Consider the following 19,265-nt stretch of genomic DNA (forward strand, 5'->3'; position numbering starts at 1 on the left):
CCCACTTGTCACCGCAAGGCCTACCACAGGTAGGAGCCTGTGGGCCCCATCTCATCCCACCGGGGCGGCCCACATTGCCAGTTTGGCCCATTTGTCCCGTTTTCCCTGCAAGCCTTCGCTTTCACTTTCACCCTCCGGGCCGGGAGGCCACAGCCCTCAGGGCCGCCCCAATGGTGCCACGCTCCGCCCACGGCCGCTGCTGCCCCGGCCGGGTGTCATCATCCCAGGGCCACACGCAGCAGAGCTGCCAGGCCGCAGCGCCCACCATGGCCCTGTCCGAAGCCCTGGAGCGGCTGTATGAGGAGGCCATCTGCTCCATCTGCCTGGAGTACATGAGCGAGCCTGTCAGCATCGACTGCGGGCACAACTTCTGCCGCGGCTGCATCGGGAAGCACTGCCAGGAGAAGGGGCTGTGGAACGACATGCCCTTCTCCTGCCCGCAGTGCCGGGCCCCCTGCCGCCGCAGCAGCCTGCGGCCCAACCGGCAGCTGGCCAACATTGTGGAGAGCATCCGGCAGCTGGGGCTGCGGGGCGGTGCGGGGACGGCGACGGGGACAGGAACAGGGACCCCGCTTTGCCCCCTGCATGACGAGCGCCTCAAGCTCTTCTGCGAGGTGGACGAGCAGGCCATCTGCGTGGTGTGCCGGGAGTCCCAGCAGCACCGCTCGCATACCGTCTATCCCATCGAGGAGGCTGCACAGGTGTACAAGGTATGGGCACCCCTCTGCGAACGGCCCTGGGCACCGCTGCAGGCGTGAGACTGGTGGCGAAGCGAGTGGCAACCACTCTGCTGCTGGTGCCAGGGCTGAGGATGGACCTGCTGCTTCCTAACATGGGGGGCACCATGCCCCCATCAGCCCGTGTGCATGGGACGGCCTGGCTCCCTGCCCTGCAAAAAGTTGGGGCGGCAGGGTGTGGAACTGCTGGCACCCAAACACCATGTCCCAGCGTTGCGGGGGTACCCAAATGCCACATCCTGGTGTTTTGGGAGGCAGTCCACTTGCTCTCCGAACTGAAATAGTGAGGAAAATAGGGAAAGACCCGAGCTGCATGGAGGGGGTTAATGCTGTGTGCAGAGTGAAGAGCACAGCTGCTGGGCGTGGGTGCTGGAGATGGCACTGACTGGCACAGGGCCTTGTCCCCCAGCTGCCCGCTGGCACCAGCAGCAGCGAGCTCAGGGACTGGGCAGAGCATGGAGGTGGAGAGAGCTGACCCTGTTTCTGCTCTTTTCAGGTCAAACTCCAGAAATCACTGGAGCAACTTTCCAAGGAAGTGGAGGATATGAAGAAGCGTGAGTCAGAGGCGAAAATGAAAACCCAGGAGTGCAAGGCAGGTGCTCGGTTTATTTCTGAAAGAATGAGCTTACATAACATCAGGAATTCAAAAAATCCAGAATGATCTGGGGCTGTGAATTCAGTATAGTCCTCAGGGTGGGAAATGCCCCATGTCCTCCTGCTATAGGGAGGACCAACACCTACCAGGGAGACTGATCTACCACAGCGGGCAGTGCCACCATCACAGTGCTGGAAGCCAGCATCAGTGAGTGTGCAGTTCTGAACAAGTTAAAAAGCTTGGGAAAAAAAGCAGCACGCCGGCTCCAAGGAAATTGTGGTGCACGTATGCCGGTTCAACAAATAGATGCTTTCTGTTTGCCTTTCACTTGAGTGAAAAGCAGATGAGAGACACACAATAAGCTCTGCTCCACAGCACTAGAACTGAAATCTTTTCGTTACAAAAATGAAAGTGAATTACTGCTCCTTTGCTTTACCCCAGGCAGCCGCGGGGGGCAGAACACCAGCAAAACAGAGGCAGTTTAGGTCAAGAAGGAAACATAACTGCAGGAAAGGAAATGAAACTTCTGGCTGGAGCTTTCCCCTGCTGACCTGATGATTAATCAGCTTTGGCAGGGAAAACAGGTTTCTCAGTGCTCTCCCAGTTGTCTGTGTGGGCTGTCAATACTGATGAGGTTTGGGGGTGCTGCTGTGCGCCCACCATCCCCCTCGGGCAATGGGTTGTGACGGAGCTGTGTCCCATCCCCACTTGCCTGAGTCAGGTCTGTGGGGTCACAGCTGGGCTGCCCCTGACTTGCTGGCCGCTGGTTGTACTTCTTTAGTGAAAAGGAAAAAATGTCCCTAGCAAGTGCTGGGATCGCAGTCCTGGTTTATCATGAGTCAGATCCAAGAAATCATGTGCTTAGGTGAAGAGGAAATGCACTTCGGTTTCCTCTCATTTACCCTCTGAGTTGTGAGGCTTCTGGGTCCTAGTTAACTCCAGCGTGTTTTTCTGGAGTTCATTAACTTTTATGCTTTCAGGTTTTGAGCCAAATGCCAAATATTAAGTCTTGGGAAAAACATTTCTCAAGCACTGCAGCCCTCACCTGTCACTGCTCCTCGCCTCCACATTCAGCGAGAGCTCTCAGCAGTCCAGGGAGCTCTCCAGCCCCTGCCCAGTCCCACCCCTGGGTGCTGTCACATTTTCAAAGGATTGCCAAAGAAGAGCTCAGCCTGAGCCTGGCATGCAGGTGGGTTGCACCACTCCTAATAAAATCCTGCCCGAAACCCCACCTGACACCTTGTGATGTCTCCTTGTAGCCTCCATAGACCACTGTGCTGCACCGAGACATCTGTCAGCATCGGAGGTCCAGCTGGTCAGAACTGCCCTTCTGTTGGGAAACAGAGGATGTCAAGTGGGAACTCTGGCTAGATCAAAGCATGGCATTTATCCTTTGGCTCTTCTTTTAAGTAAACACACTTAGACAAAAATGCAGCAGTTTCCTGGATGCTGAGCATAGCGCTGGGCTCTGACTCAGCTGCCTGGCTAACACTGCCTCCCTTCACTCTGTGCATCTTTCCTATCACAAGGAGAAAGTGAAGAGAAAGCGGGAGACGATTGTGTGTGAGTTTGGGAAACTGCATCAGCTGCTGGCTGATGAGGAGAAGCTGCTGCTTCAGAAGCTGGAGGAGGAGGAGACGCAGATTCTGGTGATGATCTCTGAAAACCTGGCCAGGGTGACAGAGCAGAAGTGCTTGCTGGTCGAGCTGATCCTGGAGATAAAGGAGAAGATGCAGCAGCCAGCCGAGGGGCTGCTCAAGGTCAGGCTCCGCCACCAGCCCTCTCAATTTTCCCCAGCCTCAGCCCCAAGGCCTCTGCTGTCTGGCCAGGTGGCTGGGGCCAAGCTGGAGTGACATACCCAGAATGGCTTTTCTCTTCTAGGATATGAGACACATCCTGAACAGGTGAGTACCTGTGCTCCTTCCTCCTGTTGTCCCGGCTGCCTCCTGGCTCTCAGTGCCTCTGTCTCCCAGCCCAGTGTTCCGCTTGTCCTCTAGTGACAGAGTGCCTTGGGGCTGACAAGGCTGGGCACTGAAAGCTGAGTGGCTGCAGAACCCTCCTCTTCCAGGGCCTCAGAGCTGAAGTCTTGTCTGGCCCTGTGGGGTGTGAGATGTGAAATGCATCCCCTCCTAAGGGACATGCTGCCAGGTTGGCCTGTCTCCTTTGTGTCCCAGGCACCCCTGCTTGGCAGTGGCTCTGCACCTCTCTGAGATCCTTTCCTCATGCACCAGTTCAGTCTGGAGCAAAGGTCCCATTGCACTTGTTACCAAGCAAGTAGTTGTTCCTGGTGCTTTGTCATGGCTGATGAGCTCAAGGGAGGGAATGCATCTGTGCAGCCAAGTGAAAGGCATCAGAAAGCCCCGTGATGCAGCAGGAGAGTGATTGTGCAGTGGGCACTGAATATGGCCCCCAGTATTGCTCTCCTTTCAGGTGTGAAATGATGAAGTTTCAGGTCCCCAAACCTGTGTCTGTGAACTTGAAGGAGGACTACAGCATCCCAGAGCGCTGCATGGGTATGAGGCACATGCTGAGGAAGTTCAAAGGTGAGGATCTGCTTCCACATGGTCATGGTCCCTCTGCCCTGGGTCATGCGGAGGTGTTGAGTGTGTCCCTGACACATGGGTGGGCTGCTGATTGGGGTGGGATCCTGGCTGTAGCCTTTGGCCCCAGCAGGCTCTGTGGGAGACTGCATTTGCACAAGGGAGGCTGTGCCAGCAGTGCTGCTCGGCTGCTGTTTGTTGGGGACCTGCAGGTTTTGATTTTGTGCCAACCACCCCCAAACAGGCTGTGTCAGAGTCCATCCAGGTTTGGGCTCCTCTTTAATGACATGTCTTCAGATCAGACCCCATTTCAGACCAGGCTTTTTTTGTTAGTACCAGTGCTGTGTTTTTTTTTTTTTTTTCCTCTAATGCTATATTGGAGTTAGAGTGTTTTCTTCCTGGATTTTGGATGACATTCCCAGTTTGCATACAGGTGGGTTCAGGCTGGTTCCAGTGGTTGGAGACCTTCTTTCATGTGGTCTCAGAGGGATTGGAAGGGCATTGCTCACAAACTCTTGTTTTCAGCGTTGCTTATTAAGCTATACCCTGAATGCCAGGCTGCCCTGTTTGTTCCCGCTCCGCAGCCACATGCCAACCGCTTTGACATGGTTTACAGCTGAAATGATTTTTATGAATCACGCTTCCCCACACCATCAGCACCAAGTGATGTGCAAGGCATAAGGCAATTACACATAGGTGGCAGCAAGGGCTGGGGCTCTGCAGCATCTCGGTGACAGACTCACAAAGTCCATTTGTCTTCCTCCCTTCTCTCCCACCAGTGGACGTGACTCTGGACCCTGAGACGGCACACCTTGAGCTCATCCTGTCCGAGGACCGCAAGAGCGTGCGGCGTGGGGGCAGGAGGCTGCTCCTGTCCTTATTTGACAGCTCCAAGAGGTTCAGCTGTGCTCCAGTGGTGCTGGGGCTGCAGGCCTTCTTCTCGGGCCGCAGCTACTGGGAGGTGCAGGTGGGAGACAAGCCAGAGTGGGGCCTGGGGCTGTGCAAGGAGGCTGCCTGCCGGAAAGGCAACATTGTCTTCTCCCCCCAAAATGGCTACTGGGTGCTGCGGCTGCAGAATGGTGGCTACGAGGCCCTCACCTGCCCCGTCTCCTGTCTGACCCCAAGCGTCAGGCCCCGGTGCATTGGCATCTTCCTGGACTATGAGGCTGGAGAAATCTCCTTTTACAACGTGTCCGACCGCACCCACCTTTACACCTTTACCGACAAGTTCTCGGGGAAACTCCGGCCTCTCTTCTACCTGGGCTCCCTTATGGGGGGCAAAAATGCAGAGCCCTTGGTGATCTCCTGGATGAGGGACACTCAGGGGACCAGCTGTGTCGTCCTGTGATGGGGACAAGCAGAGCTTTGGGGGCACAACGAGCTGCTTGGGTGAGCAGGAGGTGACAGCTGGTAGCCTCTGTGTGCGTGGCACAGAGCAGAGACCTAGCCAGGACCATGCTGGGATTGGAGCACCCGTTATTCACCGGTGCTCTACTGCTCATCCACAGGCTTCTGGTGGTGGGGGTTCACAGCCTGCTGCGTCATGGTGCATTGGGTATTGTACTGACAGGAGGCAATAAAGAGATTATCTGGGGAGCCCTGAGCAGTTAGCAGTGCATTTTTGTGGTGCATCCATCCCTGCTGGTTAACACCAAGCCCTGGCACCCAGCATCTCAACTCTGAATTTTGGAGCCTGGAGAGAAGGTCCTTGTGTGCTGGCCTTCGAGCAGTGTGTAGCCCTGCTGCTGTCAGCTTCTTGTGGACCATGTGTGTTGTCCAAAGGGTGCTGTGCCTGCTGGCCGTGACCCAGGGAGGACCTCCAAAGCAGTGGTCTCCCACGTGGCAGCTCTCTGGTCCTTCAGCTCATCTGCTGCATCAGCCAGTGCTGCTTGCTGAAAGCACCTGGAGGCTGGAGGTGCTGCCCAGCAGCTGTGCCCTGTGCTGTGGGGACAAAAATAATGAACCTTCTTAATTTAGTGACTGATTCAATGGGAATAAAATGAGATTTGATAAGAAATGGTCTCAAATGCTTGATGTGGTTTCTTTGGGGATGTCTAGCTGGAGATTAAGAGGCTCCTAGTGAAAAATGGCACTGGATACAACACTGCAATTCCTCTTGGCTGGTTTTTGGTGCTTCTTTTTTTGAGTCCTACCCAGCTCCCCTTGGCTGCAGGAACTCACTTTTGGGATTGCACAGCAGGGAGGAGAGCCCGTCTACAAAAGGTTAGTCCCAGATCTGCCACGTCCCAGGAAGGGCACCTTTTTTTGACTTCCAGGAGGATCTTAGAGTGTATGAGAAGCTATAGAAATAATATGACTTTTTAAGGGCTTGGTAGAGGGCTGGAAGCCGAGGCAGCTGAGCGCAGCCAGGGAAACCGCTGTGTAGGGTGGCAGTTGGGAAGAGACCAGGCTGAACATCACCAAGATGTCAGGAGATGGTGACATGGAAGCTCTCCAGAAAGCAAGAGCAATGTCACTGCAGCAAGGTGCCAGATGAGGGGCACTACTGCAGGGCAGGAGGGATGAGCAGCTATTTCAGACAAAACAGGAGGAAATGCAATCAGGCAGAGATCTTGCAAATAGGCAAGGGTGCAATGAGGGAACAAGTGAATGGCTGAGCAGAAAGGATTGAGCTCATGCTGCTACAACGCCAAGCATGTTCCTAGAAGTCATCTCCCTGGAAGGAGAGTAAAGGTCCAAAGCATGAGATATTTCTGAATATGTGATGCAGTTTTGCATTTCATGCAATCTCTGCATCACCTGCAGTAAGAAACCACTCTAGGTTGACACCTCTGCCCTGAGATGTCCAGACCAGATTGCCATGGGCAGGGAGAAAACTGGGAGCCCTGGGACCTTGCTTTTAGACCTCCCAGCTGCTTCTAAAGATGCTTATAGATGGCTTTTCTAAGTCATGACAAGTTGAGCTTGCTCACATCCTCTGCTGAAATGCTTCTGCTTATAGAATCATAGTATCATCTCAGTTGGAAAAGACCTCCAAGGTCAACAAGTCCAACTGTCAGCCTGACCTACCCAGTCCCATCACTAAGCCACATCCCTCAGTGCCACATCCACGTGTCCCTTCAACACCTCCCAGGGATGGGGACTCCTCCACTTCCCTGGGCATCCTGTTGTAATACCTGGCCACCCTCTCTATGAGGAAAGTCTTCCTCATGTACAATCTAAACCTTTCCTGGTGCAACTTGAGACTATTTCCTTGCGCTTCCTTCCTTATGAACTGGCTCCTGCCCATCAAAGAGCAGTCCTGCTCAACATACCAGCCCCAACCACGTGAAAAGTGTGTTCTGACCTGAGCACTTGAGTCTTCCTGCAGCTCTTGCTCCCAGGAAAACAGAACCAAGGAGCCTAGTGGCCCTCATGCTTGGGCACAGGTTATGTATTAATAAGAGCCAGATCTGTATGATCACAGTCACACCATTTCCATTTGATTTCCATATGATGAAGGAAGATGGACATATACATATGCATGTATGTGTGTTCTGTGGGGATATTTTGGATTGAGAGTATCTTGCTGATGTGTGCCTGCTTCTAATGAAGGCACCCTGAGGATGTCACATCGCTGGGACAGATGTCTAGAGCTGCGTTGTAAGGGAGCCACTCTGCTGAGCAATCCGTGCATTAGTCACAGTGTGAGGCTTTGGTTTGGTCACTGAAAGGGGCTGATTGCCCCTGGTATGATTCTCCGCAGTCAAATTTACAAACCTGCAGTTCTAGAGATGGGTTTTCTCAAAAAACACTGATCTCCAACTCCTCATGCGTCTTTCTACCTCAAAATGCCTGTGGAGATTATAGTTTGGTTCTCATTTAGGCTTTCAAAAGGTTTTCATAAAAACTTTTATGAAACATATAGTAGGCTTTCCTTTAAATAATACAGTTCAATATTACTCAAAGAAAACACGATGTTTTGTTGCATTTCCCAAACGCATCAGAACGTGAAAAGCACTGACTCTCAAGAAATGTACTGTACCTCACACAGAACGTGCGGTAAATACCACGCTCTGTTTGCAGGATGAGTGTCTCCTTCAGCAGCTTGCAAATTCTGAAACCACTGAGGCTGTCACTCTTGTCTGGATCTGTCTGAGCCCAAGCAGAACTGTGGCCTTGATGAGCCACCCCGCTGTGGGCTGCATCTTGGCCTTGCTCTGAGCCATCTCGGTTCCAGGAACGCTGCTCCTGGGTTCTGCCGGCAGCTGTGGGCTGCGACTGCCTTCGCTTCACCGGTGCAGGCTCACACCCTTGTGCCTGGGGTGTGGGTTAGCGGAGCGCTGCACTCCTTGCGTGCACTGAGCTGTCACACATGGGTGGGTGTAGAGAATGACATGAGCAATTCAGGACTCCCTGCAGGCTCCCAGAATAGTGGTGAGGGTTAGCTGAGGTACACAGAGTAGGTGTCTACTGTGGGTGGCTCCAACATGACCCAGGAGCTAAGGACGTTGGTGCATGCTGTTATTTGCAACAGACTCACTCGGTGCATGGGCTGGTGGTGCCAGCAGCTGACCTTCAGCGAGGACCCCACAGCTGTGGGACTGCTCCTGGTGCTGTGGGGCCTGGGGAGCTGCATCCATGAAGGACTGTGTAGGAGTCCCTGTTGTCTGTCTCCCCATCCTGGACAGGTGCCCAAGGGGCAGGATGCCATCCAGAGGGACCTGGACAGACTGAGCACCGTGTCCAGAAGGACCTCATGAGGTTCAACAAATCCAGTGCAACTGCACCAGGGCCACAGCAACCTCCACTATCAACACAAGCTGAAGAACAAAAGATGGAGCACAGCTCTTGCAAAAACCACCTGAGGTTTCCAGGACCCAAACCAATTGCTTTGGGATGTGCCATGGGCACAGGAGGTCCAGGCATAGCAGAACTCAAACCTTCATTTCTCACATAACCATGTGTGTCCAGAGCTCATCCCATCAGCCTCAGTCTAGTCAGTCGGTGGGCTCCATCTTTATCAGCTACTTGGGTATGAGTCTGGCAGAGGGGCTGGTGGGGACACACAGCACACTGCTTCAGATCTGTACAGAGATGGGCAGGTCTTGGCACAGGGGAAAAACAACTGTTCTGTGGAGAAATATGCACCTGCTAAGCAGTTTTACCAAATAGTTCTAAAAATGTGATAGCGAAGCATGGTTTTTCCATTCTCAGCTCTGAGAATAGCTGATCCATTTTAGCTGCAGCTCCCAGAAAACGTCCCCTGAAACAACCAGCAGGTAACATTTGACCAAGCTAGGAGCAGGTGACCACCTGGTGGATGAGGATGTGGATGTGATCTACCTGGATCACAAGCCCATCTCCTTCTGCTGGAGAAGCTGCAGTCCATGGCAGATGTACACTTGGCTGGGTAAACCACGGCTGGAGGGCTGAGCCCAGAGCATGGTAGTGAATGGAGTTCCATCCAGCTGGTGGCTTGTCACCAGTGGTGTTCCCCAGGGGCTAGTGTTGGGGCAGGACCTGTTTAATATTTTTATTGACAATCTGGATGATGTGACTGACTGTACCCTCAGCAAGTTTGCAGCTGACACCAAGCTGGGAGGAAGTTTTGAATCTGCCTGAGGGTAGGAAGGCCCTGCAGAGGGATCTGAACAGGCTGCTCAGTGGGCTGAGGCCAATGGGATGAGCTTCAACAAGACCAAGACCAACAGCCCCATGCAACTCTATGGGCTTGGGGCAGGGTGGCTGGAAAGATGCATGGAGGAAAAGGATGTGGCACTGAGGGACATGGTTAATGAGCATGGTGGAATGGGTTGAGGTTGGACTCGATGATCCTAGTGATCTTCTCCAACCTTAATGGTTCTATGATTCTATGATTTCATACCCTGAAGGCTGAATGGAAAACAATGGAATTTAGCTAATAGACCTTAGTAATACACCAGCAGTAACTGAATAACTTAAAAAAAGAGTGATCCAAACTACCTGTATCTGTGCTTCTCTCACATCTCCTTGTTATTGTTCCTTTCTTTTCTTTTTCTTTTTGCTTATTTTGCAATATATAAGGTAAGGAAAGCTTATAGGGTTTTGCCAGCTTAGTAAAGAGAATGAAGATGTCATCACAATTATAATTACATCTATTGTCAACACAAACTGAGCAAAGACACAAAATTTCTTACAAAAATATTTATTTCTGAATGTTTGAATTAAATATTATATCAAAAATACAATTCATTTAATACAGAAAATATAATCCAAGCATAACTCTTAATTTAAAAGTATATATCTATTAAATAATCTTCCTATTTGGTTGGAGTGGTGTTATTTCACCTACTCCCTTCCCTTATAAACAATTAAATACATAAATAGTAAAAGTAAAGCAGATTCTGGGACATTTTCAGTCTCTCAGGTAGCTCTCAGCATCACAGTTGCGTTTCTGGCAGGGTCTGCAGCTGGCCATAGCTCGCTCATCCCGTCCTGGTGCATCAGTTCAGTTCCAGCTTGCTCATGTAGTCCTGCACCCAGTCATTCTCGGGGTTGGCGCAGACCTCACGGCCCTTCCTGGTGATGAACCTGCAGAGAGCAGCCAGGTGAGATCCCATGAGAGAGCCTTGTGTGAAGGTGACCCCTACTTCTCCACTCCACACCCGCTTCTGCTGATAGTCGGCACAATCTGGGCACGTGGTGCTGACCACATTGGCAGCAGAGTCCTGGGGCACAACCAGTGTGAGCCCCACCAGCATCCCCTTGCACCGGTTGGCTCCACATCCATCCTATCCCCTATTCCCCTTCCAACTCCAAAATGCAGAGGAATCCCCAACCCAAAGGTAGAACCCCCTGACCAGCGGGACACTTACACAACGCCAGCCTGAGGGCACTGGCTGTTGGTCTCGTAGTAGTCTGCCACGAAGCTGAAGGGCATCTGCCGGGAGATGTAGGTGAAGCAGCAGGAGGTCGGCGGGTCAGAACCCACTGCGAAGGCAAAGGCAGCTGTGAGCAGGGGCATGGGGCAGGGAGTAGGGGCAGGGAGCTGAGAGCAGAGCCCCCATGGGCCAGGGAAGGGAGCCATGGTGGAAGGGCTGTCAGGGAGGACCCTGTCCCAGCAGCAGTGTCTCCCTTGTCCCCGTTTGGAGAGATTTGGAGAGTCAGGACTTACCCGGTGCAGCCGAGGTCTGGTAGCAGACAGCGATGAGGAGGACAGCGAGGGCAGCCACAAAGACCTTCATGTCAGCTGGCAGTGGCGACAGGAGCTGGAGAGGGCAAGTGGAGATTGGAGGTCTCGTTTCTCTGTGATGCTGAGACATTCAGCAACTGCCCAATTTATATGGTGAGCGGCTCTGAGCAGCTGCTTGCGTAGAGCAGTGGAATTTCCCCCTGAGAAAGGGTTGATTGCAGCACGGTCTCATGATGGAACAATGTGGTGGCCACAGCATCCCCAGTGGCACAGGATATGAAACAATCACCATATCTATTTTTGCTTCTCTCATGCATCTCGCTTTAGTAAGAAGTTCCGCTTTGGAGGTCCCTGCATTTGTCAACAGGCCTGTGTTACCCAACCTGCACGAGCCGCCTAGAGATGACAGTGCATGCTTGCAGGAGCTGCACACATGATGAACACAGGAATAAGCTTAGGGAAAAGGGGGCTGAGGTCTCTTCTGCTTCCCTCCTGCATCTGCACAGCCCCCATTGACCCAGCAGAATTACATGGGGCTGCCACCTGCGGGCTCCTGGAGTTGCCTGCCTGCCTCATCCATATCCCATAAGAGTCTCAGAATCACAGAACTGTAGGTTTTGGAAGGGACCTCTGGGGATCATAAAGTGTCCAACGCCCTGCTTAAGCAGGTTCCCTACTGTAGGGAAGAAGACCTTAAATGTCCAATTTAAATTAGGTCCTTAAAAGCCAATGACTCCTGGTATGTGAGGTGCAGCTGGTCATTGCTGGGCACAAAGATGTGCAGAGCCAAACGGAGCACAGGGATGCTGAACATGACCCTGCGGGTGCAGTGGAGGGAGCTCCAGGGGCAGACTGAAGAAGACACTGCTCCTAAAGACCAGGAGCTCTGAAGATGGATGTTTCCCAAATCTCACTCCAGCAAGAGTTGGAATAGGAAGGGAGGAGTGCAGCCCTTGGGAAGAGGCTTGTCCTCCAAGCAAAGGGAGGTCCCAGAAGTGAGCAGGAGAGGTCTTACAGGTTGCTTGCCAACAAGGCGTCACTGGAGCCTACCTCACAGGCACCACTCAACCCCAACAGAATCACAGAATTACAGAGGTTGGAAGGAACCTCAATAGATCATCAAGTCCAACCCCCTTGCTATAGCGGGTACCCTACAAGGTACTAGGTCACACAGGTAGGTGTTCAGCTGGGTCTTGAATGGGTCTCCATAGAAAGAGATCCACCACCTCTCGGGGCAACCTGTTCCAGTGCTCCATCACGCTCACCATAAAGAAGTTCTTTTGCATGCTTGTATGGAACTTCCTATATTCAAGTTTTAGGCCATTACTCCTTGTCCTATCGCTACACACCACTGTGAAGAGCCTGGCCTCATCCATTTGCCTCCCACCTCCCTGATAAACATTGATCCCTGATAAACATTGATCAGATCTCCTCTCAGTCTTCTTTTCCCAAGGCTGAACAGACCCAAGTTACTCAGCTTTTCCTCACACGAGAGATGCTTCAGGCCCTATATAATTTTTCTGGCCCTCCAATGGACTCTTTCTAGGAGATCCCTATCTGTTTTAAACTGAGGAGCCCAGAACTGGACACAGTATTCTAAACGTGGTCTTACCAGGGCAGAACAGAGGGGGAGGATCACCTCCTTCAACCTGCTACTCACACTCTTTTTAATGCACCCTAGGACACCACTGACCTTCTTGGCCACAAGGGCACACTGATGGCTCATGGCCAACCTTTTGCCCACCAGGACCCCCAGGCCCTTCTCCGCAGAGCTCCTCTCCAGCAGGTCATCCCCTGATCTGTACTGATGCATGCAGTTAGTCCTCCCCAGGTGCAAGACTCTACTCTTGCTCTTGTTCAACCCCATCAAGTTCCTCCCTGCCCAACTCTCCAGTCTGTCCAGGTCTTGCTGAATGGGAGCACCGCCTTGCAATGTGTCACTGCTTGTCCCTGTGCTCAGCCCCCAAAACCTGGAGGATGAGGAGAGAGCGTTCCTCCACAGCCCGGCAGGCGGCGGGGAGCCGGTGCTCTGCCAGCTGGACCAGGAGCCAGCTCTGAGTTCTTTTTGGCTCTTCTCTTTTGTTGCTCAGGGAATGCAGCTTGCAGACATGCGTAAGAGCATGTTTTGCCTCTGAGCTGTTCCCTGTGACTGTAACTTCGAGCATTCCTGGGTCGTGTCTTGAGATTTGCCACCTACGGCCATCTGGTCCTGTCCTGCTCCCAAGGCACATGACGTGGGCAGGGCAGGCGGGAGAAATGGTGGGGAAGTGTTCCGATAAGAGATCTCATTAACACAGAAAAATTAGTTCATTGAATCATAGCATCATAAAATGGTTGGGGTTGGAAGGTGGTTGGAAGGGACCTCACAGCCCCCCTCTGCTGTGGGCTGGGTGCAACCCCAGCTCAGGCTGCCCAGGACCCATCCATGGTCTGGGGCACCTCCAGGGATGGGGCACCCACGGCTCTGGGCAGCAGTGCCAGCGCCTCACTGCCCTCTGGGTGAAGAATTTCCCTCTCACACCTGACCTAAATCTCCCCTCTTCTTCTTTAAAGCCATTTCCCCTTGTCCTATCACTATCAGACCATGTAAGAAGTTGTTGGAACTAGACGATCTTTGAGGCTTGTTCCAACCCAAGTCATACTATAATTCTGTGAATCTACGGTTCTATGATTCCATGATTCTAAGATAATGTCTCTTATAGAGGCCAGGAAAGCCTGAAAATTTTCCACTGCTGAAAGCCAGAAAATAATGACAAATCTGGGGTACTCATTTCCTAAGAGTCTGCTTTTTCCCCAGAAATCTGACAGAACTACCACCCTGCCAGCTATTCGTGTGCTGAAGAGAGGTGGAAGGCTGTAGTCATATCAGCTATGCCCTGAGATTTTGTAACATGTGCCTAAAACTGTATCCTCACCCATAGCCCCTCAACCCTATTATGATGAAATAAGAAAGTCATTTATTCTCGCTCTTCCCCTTTTGGGAAGACAAGAAGCCATGGGGCTGAGTGTCTGGAATGAGAGACCTCTACCTGGTGATGCTCTGGGGTGGAGGGATGGCTGTGGAAGAGTGGCCAAGGTGGGCTGGAGATCCTTAGGAGAAACTGAGTCAGTGTAGGAGATGTTTTCTTACACTGGCTCCGTCTGGTTTCGGTGCTCCCACCACTGGCAGGCAATACTTGGAGTCAGCAAGATGGGCTTGCTGAAGCAATCTGTGGTGTTGCATTAATTTGCATGGATGACACTGTATGTTAGAACTTGTCTGCAGGCGTGCAGAACCACTGGGAGAAAGTGCTAAGTAAAGCAAAGGCCCCAAATAAATTTACTCACAATAGAAGTAGGGAAATTCTTAATACGACCGCTGAAAGGGGAACACTGCAAGTGAAGCTGATGTAAGCTGCTGTTTTTAGCAGTTTTTAATGCTGAGCGGTTGGGAGTCGCTCAGAGAAGGAAGTATTACTATTGTCCTGAGTTCAGAAACTGCCCCTAGCACAGCCTGCAGCAGTTTCCATCTGAGCTCTACTCAGAATTCGCCTGCAGATGGCTTTCCTGAAGCATCCAGAAATTCTGTTCCTCCCTATTCTTGACATTTCTGGAGAAATATTGGAATTTTCAAGATGAAGTCATGTCCTGCAACCCACTGTGGTGGGAACCTCTGATGAGTGAAGCAGCACTGCGAGGGGTGAGGGCTGTGCGGCCGCTCCAGGCTTTGCATTTCCCCTAAATCATGTTGTGGTGGGAATCCCGGTCAGTGCTAGCTACGCAGACAGGATTCAGCAAGCTGCTGGTGCTGATAAGAGGCTGTATCTCATCAGAGGATCAGCCTTCTTCCAGCAAGGGCAGTGTCTGGAAATGTACTTCGGGGAAAACTAATGCTGTCCTATGCATGCCTCAGATTTTTCCTGGACTTTGTTTTGAAATAAAGCAAATGAAAGAGGATTAAATGTAAGGTATTTCAAAACAAATTAGAGTATAATAAAAGAAACCACCTTGCGTCGGCCTCTTCTGCGTCCTTGGCATGAAAGCCAAAGAAACAGGGAAAACAGAGTTTCAGTGGCTTTGGAGCCTTAGGACATTCATCGCGCAGACTTACGGTGCATGCCTCGGGAAGTGCAGGCAGAAAATCCAAGCTCTGCTAGAGCGAGAAGTAGAGGCAGGTTATCAACGAACACACTGGGCTTTGTGTGCTCAGTGTCAGCAAGCAAAGAGGAGAAGAAAGTCCCAAAGTTGCATGAAGCCATCCTGCAGCCCAGCTCTCCCCGAGGCTCTGGGGTTGGGGTGCTGTGCAGTGGCGGAGCTGAGCTCCAGGATCCCCAGGGTCCCTGGGACCGCTGTGCCAGGAAAAGTGCATGTTGCAGCATCCCTCCCCATAATCCTCCTTGGTGAATAACTGAAGCTTTCTTTTGCTGCTGTCCCTGCACCCAAACAAACCTCACACCACGGGCTGGGTGAGGGCAAAGCAATAAAAGCAGCTCTGTGTCAGGAACAGGGAAAGCTTGAGAGTGAGAGAGATTGGCTGGAAACTGCTTAGCTGCAGGAGCCTCCTGATGTCAGGTGTTGAACAGGCAGCAGACACAGGGCAGAGAACTGAGAGCTGGAGGCAAAGGCAAGCGTGAGGCAGCAGGATCAGCTGCAGAGAGCAGCCGGGCTGGGCTGCTGGCTGTGGGTGCAGCTCAGAGCTGGGGGTTCGCAGCACAGGAGGTTTGTGCCAATGACACCAGCATTAGCTGTGGTTGCAGCAGCTCCTTCCAGAGCCTCCTCCTCCCTCCAGCTCAGCCAAATTCAACAGCGATAAACGATGGCTCCTTTCTTTCCACTGAGCATCGCAGTGCTTCCACACGGAGGGCACTGCTCTGTGCTGCACTGCATTTCCACCGCACCTCCCCAGCGACGGAAGCGTGCGAGCCCCCGCCCCGCAGCTCGGTCACTGCAGGAGGTGTGAAGTTCCATGAGCAAAGCTCTCCCTGGCTGGTGTTAGCCACAGAGCTGTCAGCCACAGCTCCTCTGTGCTGGAAACGCAGAGCAGCGCACAGCCAACAGCTGGTGTAGTGGCTGCGATTTCCCTGTGCACGCTTATCACGTGAGTTGCGAGCAGAGGGGAACGGAAAGCCTCCGCTGTTGGTTTCTGCATTTTTCATTTCCATGGCAAAAAGCTGAAGTTCAGTGTTGCTCTGCAACAATTCATCCTAAAGCTGGAGCTCCTGCTGTTCTGCCATGCACCTCTGCGTGGATCTGCTCTGCTCCACTGGGAAACCAGAGCCCTGCCCTGCCCTCCTCTGAGCCTAGCAAAGTCCCACACCTTCCCAATAGCTATGTCAGATCCTAAGGAGGCTATGGCTCATTAAAGGCATGTTCTCAGCTTCGCTGGGGGTGGGTGCATCAGCTGCAGGGTGAGCTGCAGCTCGGTGCATCCACAAGTTTCCTGAATTCACCGTAGGTTACAAGCATGCAGGAAAGTGGATTGCAGCAGGGATCTTCTGTGTGAGCAGATCCTCACCTGTGCTGGGGATCTTCTGCACCTCGTGCCTGGGGTGTGTCAGTAGGGCCCTGCAGTCTGTGGGGGACCAGTGGCTGGGGGCAGGCAGAGCCTGAGAGCCCGCAGGAGGAGGAGGCTGTGGATGAAGGCAGAACAGCGGAGGTTTGTTTGACTTCAGCCAGGCTCTGACCATAGATAGCATCCTCACAGGCAAACTGCAGAGGCAATGGGCAGTGATGCGGGCTGACTGCCAGCTGCATGCTCATCTCCCGCTGGCGTCACCACGGGGCAGCCCCGGGGCCAATCCTGTTCCAAGTACTGATGTCCCGCACATGGGGAGAGCGTGCATCCTGGGCAGTTCTGCAGACAGCACAGAGCTGGGAGGAGCGGCGGTACACCAGGCGTTGTGTTGCCATGCAGAGAGAGCTGGGCAGGCTGGGAAACGGGTGGCAGGACCTAATGCAGCTCAGCAATGCAGAGTGCTGCCCCTGAGGGGGGACGACCCCAGCCCAGGACATGCTGGGGGGTCCCAGCCCCACTGCTCCCCGCTGGGCACTGAGCAGTGCGGGCCCACGGTGCTCCTCGCACTGCCGTGCACCAAACCCCTGACAAACAACCAGCACAACAGCAGCACGAGCATGCCTCAGGCTTGGCTTTTTTTCCAGAGTTGTGTAATCTAAACCAAACATTGTTTCTTTTGCTATCCAGACTCACAGGGAAAATCCCTCCTGTAATTTCGATGAATAGAACTCTTCTTTGTGGTTATGCCACTTGGCACAATTGAGTTTCCTTTCGAGCTGATAAAAACGAAAATGAATGCTGACTCAGAGCTTAGTATCCCAGCATTCTTGGCTCCAATGTGAACTTTATCCCATTCTTTCTGCCTTATTTTTTTTTCCCCACTATTTCACTTTCGTGACATCCTCTGTCATCATCCTGGAATTTCCACTGGAGCATCTCCCCGCTGACTCCAGGACTCCCTATTAAAAGGGATCTGCATCTAGCTGCTGCAGACTGCTCCGCATCTGCCTGAGCTCCTGGTCCCACTCCGTCAGCCCTCATCCAACAGGAAGATGAAGCTCTCTGCAGTTGTCCTTGCTCTTCTCCTCATTGCATCCTCCTGCTCCCAAGCTTCCTCTGCCCCAGGTGAGTCCTGCTCTGTCATTTGAGAAGGAAAAGGAAGAACAGCTCTGAGCCTTTGCTATCATTTCTCCACTGGGGCAGAGAGCAGGGAATTTTTCAGCCTCTCTCCACTCTGCACTTAGATCAGCTCCATGTAGGAGCCCCCAGACTGGAAAATCATCCATCCATCCATCCATTCATCTGTCCGTCCATCCATCCACCATTCTGAGCTTGGGGTCCTTGCTTCTGGTTATAGTGTAGGGAGTCCAGCCTCTGCCCTGGAACTGAGTAGGAGACTCCTGCATGTTTCCTTCCCTGGCTGCACTGAACCAGGTGATCTCCAGTGCACCTTTCAGCCTTAATTATCCCCTAGTTCTTTGCTCCCTCCTCGCAGCATGGCTCCCTGTGCTGCAGGGGCTGCCCACCAAGCCCACCTCGTGTTCACGCTGTCTCTCCCTGCCTCTTCCAGTGGGACCTGACATCCCGACCTGCTGCTCCACTTACATAGACCACAAGCTCCCACGGAACCTCATCAGGAGTCACTTCAGCACCAGCACCAGCTGCTCGCAGCCGGCCATCGTGTAGGTACCGATATGGACGCGGTGTGGGTGTGTGGGATCAGCTGGGGGCTGCAGTTAGGAGAGCACGCAGTGTGCTGTGTGCAAGGCAGGGGGAACCCAAGGGGAAAGGGCTGGCATGGGGACTGTTGGGATGCTCCTGCAGGGGTGGCCAGGGATGCTCTTGTGGGGACTCCTGGGGATGTTCCTGCAGGAGTCGGTGTGGGAAAAGGGATGGGAGTGGGGGAATCATGGTGAACACAGCATCAGACTGGGGGCAGTGGAGAACCTCTTGTGAACCCCAAACCCGGGCTCCCACTCTGAGCAGTGATCTCACACCTCACCCCTGTCCCACAGCTTCATCACCAAGAAGCAGCGTGCGGTCTGCGCCAACCCCAGTGACCCCTGGGTGCGGAGCTACCTGCAGAGTGCCAAGCGGGACTGAGCAGAGCCAGGCAGGATGGGACGCATTGCTGCCACGCTAGCCACGTCACCACGAGCTCCTGACATGGAGCACGGCTTCGGTACGGCTGCACGAGCCCACGTCGCCTGCTTGCAGCTCCCAGGGACTGCAGGATGGGGACCACAGACATCTCATGTTGGGTGCAGTTTGCACAGCCCACTCTGCAGCTCCAGCACATAGCTCAACACCTCTGCCTGCAGACTAGAAAGGTCCATGGCACATCTGTTGTTCTTAGGTTATTTAAAATTATTTAAGAAATTACCATAAGAGATAGGCAGTATTCTCATCTCTGGGTTAAATTTATGGGAGGGTGGCAGGGAGAGTATTTATGGGAGGGTGGCTCAGAATCTCCTCATGAGGTGAGGGATGGCTCTGGCTCACTTGTATGAAAGTGTTGTAAAAAATAAAGAATGTGGATAAAACCTCTGCTTTTTTCTCTTGATGTCCTTTACACTATTTCAGAGACAAACCCTCACTGCTGAGCCCATCATCACGCCCTCCATGGCATGTGATGATGGGAAGTGGTTTGAGATAGCTCATGAAGTTTCCACACTACAGACATATGAATATCGTCTGACTCTGTTTCCCCACCACATCCCCTGTGAAGCAGACACACAAGGAGGGGCTCCCCATGCACCCCACCTCAATGCCTTACTCCCCAGTG

General features: G+C 52.8%; 3 protein-coding genes across 3 annotated transcripts; 2 read left to right on the forward strand and 1 right to left on the reverse strand.

Annotated features, from left to right (window-relative positions):
- Positions 10 to 5,889, forward strand: LOC110407817 (E3 ubiquitin-protein ligase TRIM39-like). Its single transcript, XM_021415947.1, has 6 exons — positions 10 to 710; positions 1,234 to 1,329; positions 2,862 to 3,092; positions 3,214 to 3,236; positions 3,763 to 3,875; positions 4,652 to 5,889. Exons 1-6 carry the CDS (start codon positions 171 to 173, stop codon positions 5,218 to 5,220), a joined length of 1,572 nt encoding a protein of 523 aa, XP_021271622.1. The 5' UTR covers positions 10 to 170; the 3' UTR covers positions 5,221 to 5,889.
- LOC110407809 (C-C motif chemokine 4 homolog) lies at positions 10,056 to 11,184 on the reverse strand. The gene is made up of 3 exons (XM_021415924.1): positions 10,969 to 11,184; positions 10,670 to 10,784; positions 10,056 to 10,385 (listed from the first exon to the last, which is right to left on the reverse strand). Exons 1-3 carry the CDS (start codon positions 11,114 to 11,116, stop codon positions 10,298 to 10,300), a joined length of 351 nt encoding a protein of 116 aa, XP_021271599.1. The 5' UTR covers positions 11,117 to 11,184; the 3' UTR covers positions 10,056 to 10,297.
- LOC110407821 (C-C motif chemokine 4-like) lies at positions 17,271 to 19,014 on the forward strand. The gene is made up of 3 exons (XM_021415966.1): positions 17,271 to 17,605; positions 18,051 to 18,162; positions 18,496 to 19,014. The coding sequence occupies exons 1-3, from the start codon at positions 17,533 to 17,535 to the stop codon at positions 18,581 to 18,583; spliced, it is 273 nt and encodes a 90-aa protein (XP_021271641.1). The 5' UTR covers positions 17,271 to 17,532; the 3' UTR covers positions 18,584 to 19,014.

Source organism: Numida meleagris, chromosome 18 (assembly GCF_002078875.1).
Source record: "Numida meleagris isolate 19003 breed g44 Domestic line chromosome 18, NumMel1.0, whole genome shotgun sequence".
Classification (NCBI taxonomy): domain Eukaryota; kingdom Metazoa; phylum Chordata; class Aves; order Galliformes; family Numididae; genus Numida; species Numida meleagris.

What these genes read in the sequence shown, in the direction of transcription:
- LOC110407817 (XM_021415947.1), top strand. Translation starts at nt 171, where the DNA reads ATGGTGCCACGCTCCGCCCACGGCCGCTGCTGCCCCGGCCGGGTGTCA. An exon ending in ATGAGACACATCCTGAACAG is followed by an intron (nt 3,237 to 3,762) that starts GTGAGTACCTGT and finishes CTCTCCTTTCAG; the next exon opens with GTGTGAAATGATGAAGTTTC. An exon ending in CATGCTGAGGAAGTTCAAAG is followed by an intron (nt 3,876 to 4,651) that starts GTGAGGATCTGC and finishes CTCTCCCACCAG; the next exon opens with TGGACGTGACTCTGGACCCT.
- LOC110407809 (XM_021415924.1), bottom strand. Translation starts at nt 11,116, where the DNA reads ATGTCTCAGCATCACAGAGAAACGAGACCTCCAATCTCCACTTGCCCT. An exon ending in CCAGACCTCGGCTGCACCGG is followed by an intron (nt 10,785 to 10,968) that starts GTAAGTCCTGAC and finishes TTGCCTTCGCAG; the next exon opens with TGGGTTCTGACCCGCCGACC. An exon ending in TGCCCTCAGGCTGGCGTTGT is followed by an intron (nt 10,386 to 10,669) that starts GTAAGTGTCCCG and finishes TGCTCTCTGCAG; the next exon opens with GTTCATCACCAGGAAGGGCC.
- LOC110407821 (XM_021415966.1), top strand. Translation starts at nt 17,533, where the DNA reads ATGAAGCTCTCTGCAGTTGTCCTTGCTCTTCTCCTCATTGCATCCTCC. An exon ending in CCAAGCTTCCTCTGCCCCAG is followed by an intron (nt 17,606 to 18,050) that starts GTGAGTCCTGCT and finishes TGCCTCTTCCAG; the next exon opens with TGGGACCTGACATCCCGACC. An exon ending in TGCTCGCAGCCGGCCATCGT is followed by an intron (nt 18,163 to 18,495) that starts GTAGGTACCGAT and finishes CCTGTCCCACAG; the next exon opens with CTTCATCACCAAGAAGCAGC.